General features: G+C 25.1%; 1 protein-coding gene across 1 annotated transcript; it reads left to right on the top strand.

The window, feature by feature from the left end:
- Positions 1-4068: 4068 nt before the first annotated feature.
- On the top strand, positions 4069-8277 carry LOC145841626 (E3 ubiquitin-protein ligase RBX1-like). Its single transcript, XM_082949013.1, has 3 exons — positions 4069-4158; positions 7089-7356; positions 7788-8277. The coding sequence occupies exons 2-3, from the start codon at positions 7115-7117 to the stop codon at positions 7855-7857; spliced, it is 312 nt and encodes a 103-aa protein (XP_082805139.1). The 5' UTR covers positions 4069-4158; positions 7089-7114; the 3' UTR covers positions 7858-8277.
- The last annotated feature ends 513 nt before the right edge of the window (positions 8278-8790 follow it).

Here is an 8790-nt window from a genome sequence, read left to right as displayed (position 1 = left end):
CAAATTTTTAACAAAAAGTAAATCGCGTTTTATATTATTGGTCTAACAATGTATAGCAGAGGTGTTTTTTTACTCGGCAGGTCAAATGGTCTTTGGAGGGCCAGGCCAGAGGCCTGAGAAGAGCGTTTTAAATTCGCTTAACTTACAGAATTACTTAATTTTCTATTTCGTTTCGACATAATATTAATTTAATTGACCTTTATTTATTATAACTGATGTAAGTTTTTAATCACTGTAAATTCAACCTCGGGTTTTTTTTTGCTCTTTTAGTTCTTTTGATTCTTGAGGAGCGGTATTGGCCTTTGTACCGTACATTACCCGCTCAAACTTTAGAAAAAGTTTTAAAATGTCTGTTTAAGTTTAGTATAATGGACAACTATTTATTCTGTATAAATTAAAAATTTGAGATGTATAAAAAGATTTGAGAAATTTTCTTTATATCAAAAGATTTACGCTTTCATATGTTTTCACATAATTGTCATTTTGGCTATGCTGCCAAATGCCACACCACAAATTAGTGGTTCTAAAGATTTCGTTAATAATTTTTAATTTGTAAAAAAATAATTCTTGAAAATGTAAGGGTAAAAAACTGCATTTCATTAACAACCGCTAGTTTTTTTAATAACTTCAATTATTTTGCATAATGCAAACTTGTGTTTTAAGATAGCTTCTATTGTAGCGATGAGTTTGCAGCACAAAGTTTATCTAGCTTAATATATGACTTATAACAAACAGGTATTTATTTTGTAATTTGCAGTTTTTATTTCGGACCTTCAGGCAACTCTTTGTTTAAGTCGTTTAACTCAGTAATTTATTTCCCTTCCATTCATTAATTTTTGAATAAGTGTTGATTTTTTTAAATAAATTCATTAATAACTCTGTTAATCATAAATGATTTCAAACACTTTTGTGAAAAGAAAGCCAAACGATACAAATGTGTTTAAACATAAAAAAACAGTATAAGTAATTTAATTAAGTACTTGCTTAACCGTTTTGTCCTGGACAAGTTGTTAAAAGGTATCCGTGGTGTGCGACTCAATAACCAAAAGATTCTTAGTGCACAACGTCATAGGACCAAATATTTTGAGCGTCTTTTTTTTCGTTTAATAAACTATATTGAATATAAGTGTTTTATTAATTTTATAAAAAAAGTACTTATTAACTCAAGTTCTAAAAATAAGCCTTATACTGTTAATGTTACCACTTTGTATAACATAAGGCTAATTAATCAAGTAAGATTAATTGATTACAATAGCACATCGTTTTCTCACTCTAGTTATCAAAGTTACCTATTGTATTGTAAAGTAGCCCTTAAACATTTAAGTAAATGGTTTGAGTCATTCAATATTAAATCATTAGTCAACAAAATATTAACATCTTAGTAACAAGAGTTATTTTGATAGTAAAACGTCAGACTGTATAATATACACTTACACTTCTACGACTACATAATATATTTAATGAAAAAAGTAGGCATGTGAACTTCCTTACAATTAAGAAATATTGTATGGGCTGACTAAATTTACAACGGAACTCAGAATCCTTTAAATTACTACTCATACTAACTATTTTTAATATTTGAACACATCTCCTTTTTAGATTTCTACCTTTGTCAATTTGCAAATGTGTGGTTTTATTTAAGTAATGTGTTGCACATTTTTGAATGGTGTTTTTGTTAGTTTTTAAGGGGATTTTCTCTTATATTAATTAGTAACACTATTTACTAAATGGATTTGGTAAGAGACACCAAAACAGTGGACTACTGTTAGAACATGTGTTATTAACCCTTAATACATTAATTACATTCTTCTGATGAACTATGTTATTCTTATTTGAAACCTCTGATGTTATTTTCATGCTTCTGTTTAATGCTATTTTATTTATTTTTATTTTATATCTAGTATAAGTTTCAAATCACTTGTTAATTACTCCTTATTAATTTTTTTCATCTCCATTTAAATTCCCAGAGTAATCAATGTTAGTTTCCAAATTTCCTTTGAAATACCAGTTTTACATTCTTGTGGACCACAGCTTTACCTTTCATGAGCTGAATTTCAGTTTGATTCTGTAGAGATTGGTGGGGCAATCATTTTTGTCCATGGGCTGGATCTGGCTTGCATGCTCATGGACAAAATAGTTATCAATATATTAAAACTGACTCTTATGAAAGCTTAAGTAAAAAGCAATAAGTTCGTTTTTAATTTTTTTTGATTAAGTTTTGAAATAAAGATGTTTTATAAAGTATTTCTGATAAAAACCTATAAAATCATATTTTTTATTTCTTTTTAGCAAGTAAAATCTAAATTCTTTTTTTTTGGAGATACAGGTCTTAAGTTATTAAGAAATATTCCTTGCAAATTAAAAATAATCTGTTGGTCAGGATTGTCACTTTACCTGGAGATTATCAATTCAGGCAATAATAAAACTGGAAAAACCTTGAATTTAAAAACTTTTGAAAATAACATGTAAAAACCTGAAATTTTGAACAAAAGTCACTAAAAAACCTAGAAATTTTCATAGTTCATGTTAAGTAGTAAAATTTCTATTTGACTCAAAAAATCTATCATATAAATAAAAAATTTTGTCATCAAAAATTATTTATTAAAAAACATATTTAAAGTAGCTTGACAGTACCTTTTCAATGTTCTTTCACTATTAAACACAGTTTTTTACCTTACACTTAACTTTAAACTAAAAAATAGACCTCAAAATGTGTACTTCTAAAAACCTGGAAAAATTTTTGAGAAACCAGTAGCAACCCTGGTTAGTACAAACTTTAAAAAAGTTAAAAAACGCAAGTTATATAGCAAGAAATTAAAGTCTTTTTTTTAGAAAAAAAATTTCAAAATTATTAAGTTCTAATATACTGTTCTAAAACCATAAAATTAGACTGGGAAAGTTTGTTAGCAGTTCCTAAAAAGCTGTTGACAGGGTTGCCACTTTACCTGGAATTCTGGAAAAACCTTGAATTTAAGAAATTATGAAAAAAACCTGGAATTTTAACAATTTTCACATGTCCAGTACTAAAAATTTGATTTGACTCAAAAAATCTACCATGTAAATAACAAAATTTTGTTATCATCAAAAGTTTTTTCCATTAAAAACATATTTAAAGTAGCTTAACAGTATCTTTTTAATGTTTTTGTACTATTAAACACAGTTTCTTACCTTAAACTTAATTTTAAACTAAAAATAGACCCAAAAATGTGTACTGTTGAAAAAATATAATTTTAGTCAGGGTTACCACACACTCAAGATATATAAGAATATTTTGAAAATTTCAAAATGTACAACTCAGGATTACTCAGAACATTTAATTTATTCAAAGAGTGTCCTCTGCAAACTAAAAGAGCATAAAAAGACTATTTTGTTAAAAATCTATCTACTCTTATCAATTTTTAATAATTTTTTAAAATTAACTTGTTTAATCTTTAGGAAATTATAAAATCTGTAGAGAAAAGTTAAAAATTTTAGCGTAGAATATTTTTTTAAATAATTTTTTTTTTTTGTCATAGAATTTTTATTTTTATGTTTTGAATTAATATTAATATATATATATATATTTTAATTTTTCAAGGTACACTTGTTAAAAATTTGAGACCTCTAGAAAAGTACATATATATTTAGTGCAATATTAAGTTTCTTAGATAATCAATAAAAATGTTTTTTTTTATTTGTAGGTTTGTAACCTAATTATTTTACAAAAGTGACCAAATCTTAAAAATAAAACAAATTTTACTCTCTTTAAAACTGACTTATAGTTTATACAGCTTACATTTAAGAACCAATATTATGTAAATTGACTCCCTTAGTCCTTACCAATATATATTTTAATGATTTTTAGTATTAATAATTTTTTTAAAATAAACACAGGCTACCTCCTACTATTTATATATAACCCAAGCTACTCTTTATTGTTGCTCTGGCTGTTTTTTGTCTCAATGAAAGACAAACATGATAAATTAGTTTTTTTTTTAAGTTTTATGTTGCACTACCAAGTACAAAAACTTAAAATAACTCCACTGCCATTTTAATTATTGAAATTTTATCAACTACAATTTTTTTATAAGGAAATTTTTACTTGCCACTTAAACCAAAAACTAATGTTGTAAAATAATTAAAACCACTTGAAAACTACCAAGATGGCCACACTCTGAGGTTAGTTGTTTTAAATTTCAGTATAGTTCTGGCTAGTTTTAAGTTCTATAAAAAAACTTAACCTATAAAAAAGACTGTTTTTTGTTGGTTTTTTTTTTTGTGTTGAGTTGTTTCAGTTAAATTTTTTTTTGCATTTTTTGTTCACTTGAACTATTTTATTTATTTTATTTTTAAACATTGAAACTAATAACAGGTAATTTTCATATCCTTAAGTAAACATAAAACCATTTAATAAACAGTCCAGCATTGAGTATTTTTATGATAAAAATAACTACATATCATTTTAAAATTATGCATAATGGATAACCTAAGAAAAGTTATAACTCGCTTGTTTTCATTCCTACTTATATCAGGGGTAAGCAAAGTTTCTTACCAGTCACTTAAGCCATGTTTTAAAAGTTGATCTTATATTATAGAATTTTTTTAAGCTTCAAGATGCTTTTTATCATTTAAAAAAATTTAAATAATTTTTTTAGATATGAGCAATCAAAGTCGGGCCGCATAATAGGTTCCCTATAGGAAGGGAAAACTAAAACAGCAAAAAAAGACTATTTTATTCAAAATCTATCTCCTCCTACATTTTTCAAGCAATCTTTTTTAAACTTTCACAGTTTAATCTTTATACAATAACATAAAAACGTTACTTTGGAATTTAAAAAAAAATTTGTAAAAATAAAGAAAATTGAAAAAAAAACACTTTTTTTAAAATATTTTATTAAAATTTTTATTTTCTAAGTTATTAAAATTCATAAGAAACATATTTTTCTTTTAATATAAGGAACATTTCCAGAAAATTTTAAGAAGATTGCTTGAAAAATGAAGGAAAGAGATAGATTTTTAGTGAATTTTAATATATCCAAGAAAATTGACCCCAAAAAATTTGCAGTCTAAACACTTTTATTAGAAACATTTTACAAAAAATGAAATATCTCAAAAGTTAAATGATATTTTTGAGTTCTATAAAAAATGGCTTGTAGTTTGTATTTAAAGCTTTCATATAAAAGCTAAAGTTAAATTTTGTAGAAAAAGGTGTACCTTAAATGCTAACAGTTGTACAATTATCAAAATTTAACAATTTATTTGTTTTGTAATTTATTTGTGTGACGTAAACTCTCTTCAAAGTTTGCTGACCATGGTTTGACTACAAAATTAATTATCTATGTTTAAGTTAAGAATTAAATTAAACATAACCTGATAAACTTTCTAATAAAAATAAGCAATGTATGAAAAGTTGTTAAAATTGTAAAATTATAAATTCCAAAACTATTCAATATAAGATGGCAAATTTATTGGTTTTATTTAAAATCACTTTATTACAAATTAAAAAAACTACTTAAAATACAAATTAAGTTAGTTAACATTTCAGATAATTTAAAAATTAAATCTTGATAAATAAAACACAAGTTAATACTTGAACTCAAAACTGTTTTTAAACACAAATAAAGTTTTATAAAAAAGTTACGACTAAATACCTTTTTATAATTAAATTTCAAAAAGATTAAAACTAGCAGAAACACTTATAAATTTTATCAAGTTTCTTTAAATAAATGTCCAACAAAATTTTAAGCCAAAATATTTTTTCTAAGTAATTGATTCTAAAAGTTGAACACAAATACAAGGTTCAAATCAAAATTTGTATACTAACTAAGAACATAGGGGTAAGAATTTCTTGTGCAAAATTTAACATTTATTCTTGTATGTAAGTATAAACTATATGTTAGTTTTTATACAACACAGAATTTTTACAAAGCTTGTTAGATGAAAACAATTTTTTTAAGTCTCTGATACAAATGTATGGTTTACATTTTTAAAAGAATTTTCTTGTATATTTAAGAATTCACTATAATTATATCTATATTCCTTCTTTTTCGCGCTATAGATCTCTAATTTTCAGAAAACTTTCAATGTTGGAACTTAAAAATACTAAAAAATTAAAATTTTAAACTAGGAAAAAATTAAAAAAAATGTTAAAAGTATTTTCAAAATTTATATATTTGTGAATTAAGAAATCAGGTATTAGCAATAAACTGACTGTGAAATTTTAGTGAGATCGATTAAAAACTGAAGCAGAAAATAGATTTTTATTTAGTAGTCTTTTTTTCAAGATTTTAGTTTGCTCCTTCCATTAGTAACCTATTGAGCTCACCAGCTTTGATTGCTTATATCCTAAAAGCTACTTTGAATTTTTTCGAGCATTTAAAATTTCTGATTGCTAAGATAAAATTCAAAAACATAAGGTTAACTTTTAAACAAGGTAAACTCCCTATGTCCTCAATTGCTAAGTTTAGAAGTTGCTTTTAAAATAGTAAGCAAGTAAAATATTTTTCAAGTGAATAAATAATTCTGATGTGTTAGCTAAAGAATATTTTTAAAAGAGCACAATCATTTCTTATTTAAACCTTTTAAGTTAATTAGTTTACAACTGCAAAAAATTAACTTAATATATTTTACATCTATTTACTTAAAAAAGTTGAGACTTTTTAAGAATGTTGGCCTAGTTAATGTTGAGTGAAAAAAATAATAAAACTTATTCATTCTATCTAAACTACTAACAACTTAAAAAACTGTATTATAAATGAATTTTTCATAAAAATTCAACACCACAGGTAATAAGTTCAGAAGTTGATTTTAAAAAAGTAAGCTAGTAAATATACACTTTCAAATTTTTTAAAAATGTATAAATAATTTTGATGAGTTAGCTAAAGAATATTTTTAACTGAGCACAATCAATTCTTATTTAAACCTTCAAGTTTAATTAGTTTACAACTGCAAATAATAAACTTAATATAATTCAACATCTATTTACTTTTGGCCAAGTTAATGTTGAGTAAAAAAACTAGTAAAACTTATTCATTCTATCTAAATTACTAACAGCTTTAAAAAAATGTATTATAAGTAACTTTTTTTTTCATAAAAATTCAACACTACAGGTAATATAAGTTAGTTCTGATCAAAAATGGATACAGAGCAGCCATCAACGTCCCAGCTGCAGCCCAAGAAGCGCTTCGAAGTGAAGAAGTGGTCGGCTGTGGCGTTGTGGGCATGGGACATTCAGGTAGACAACTGTGCCATCTGCCGCAACCACATAATGGACCTGTGCATTGAGTGCCAGGCAAATCAATCAGGAGCAAGCAGTGATGAGTGCACGGTGGCATGGGGAACTTGCAACCATGCCTTTCACTTTCACTGCATTTCCAGGTTAGAAATAAACTTTTGGAACTTAAATTGATATATAGGTTCTCATATAAGAATGTTTTTTTTTTGATATATCAAAATAATAGTTTCTAAGTATCAAAGAAAATTTAACTCAATTTTAACATTTTTTTTAACTTTAAGTTTCACTGCAATTCCAGGTTTAAATTGATTATTTTTTGTCTGTCAAAGCAATTGTTATTAATAAAACTGATGTTTATACTTTTTTTTTATTGTTAATATATTAAAATGTTAGGTTGGAGTACGAAATAAAGTAGATACCAATTTTATTGTTTCTTTAACTTAAAAGTAAAAAGGTTACTACTTTTTTTAAGGTATTGAGCTATTTAAAGATATTGGTTTCATCAGGTTGAGTGAATAAATTTTGCTTTATATATATAAAAATATATTTATATTACTCAATGTTTTTCAAACAGGTGGTTGAAGACCAGGCAAGTTTGTCCTCTTGATAATCGTGAGTGGGAATTTCAAAAGTATGGACGCTAATCTACTGGATTGAACTTATGCTTTGTCGTATGGTTGAATTTATTTTATTCATGTAATTTCATTTTGTAAATTGTTTCAAGTATTAGCTTTTTGAATCCTCTATTGAGTTGAAAGTACAAAAATTGATTAAGTATTTATTAAATTACAAATTTTTCTACTAACTAAAATTTTTGATTATTGTTTAAGAGAAATAAATAAGTAGAAATTTTATTTTGGTGACATGCCAAGTTATTTTTGAACATTAAATGATTTTTATACTACAGTTTTGGGTTTATAATTATCTTTCTGTCAAACAAAACGTTATGTGTAAGGTCACAGCCAACAATTTTTTTTATGGATGCACACAAAAAAGCTTTTTGATTACACTGCATTAAATGTTCTCAAAATGTTGGTTCTATAAAATAAATTTGTCTATTTTCATGATGTTTTTTATATGATTACTTAATTCAAGTTTAAAACAATAGTCATTTAAAAAAATACTCAACTTAGCTGAATCATAAAATAAAAGTAAGTTTTTAACCAAAGATTCATGCAGGGTTGCCACATGGTCAGGAAATCAGGAAAAGTCAGGAAAATCTTCTTAAATGACAAAAGTCAGGAAAAAATGGGGAGTTTTTAAAAATAGTCAGGAAATTTGATAAAACTAAAAAAAAATCAGATTATGTCAGTTTAAATTTACAAAATTTTTATTTTCCAAAGCCTTTAAATGGTGAAATTTAATTAAAATTCTAATTTTTTCTAGAAATTTACAAAATTATTTAATTTCCAATGCTTTCATCTGGTATAAATTAGTAAAATATCCTTTATAAACTGCAACATTTTACTATTAACATATTGAACAAGCAGTTTTGTAAGCTTTTTAGTATTGATGATCTGTAGCAAGGACACTTCCATAGTAAAACTGTGATATATACACAAAAATTTATCTAGCAA

Source organism: Thalia democratica, chromosome 1 (assembly GCF_965202585.1).
Source record: "Thalia democratica chromosome 1, ktThaDemo2.hap1.1, whole genome shotgun sequence".
NCBI classification, from domain to species: domain Eukaryota; kingdom Metazoa; phylum Chordata; class Thaliacea; order Salpida; family Salpidae; genus Thalia; species Thalia democratica.
The sequence above is the reverse complement of the archived record's forward strand: the minus strand, read 5'-3'. Positions and strand labels throughout refer to the sequence as shown.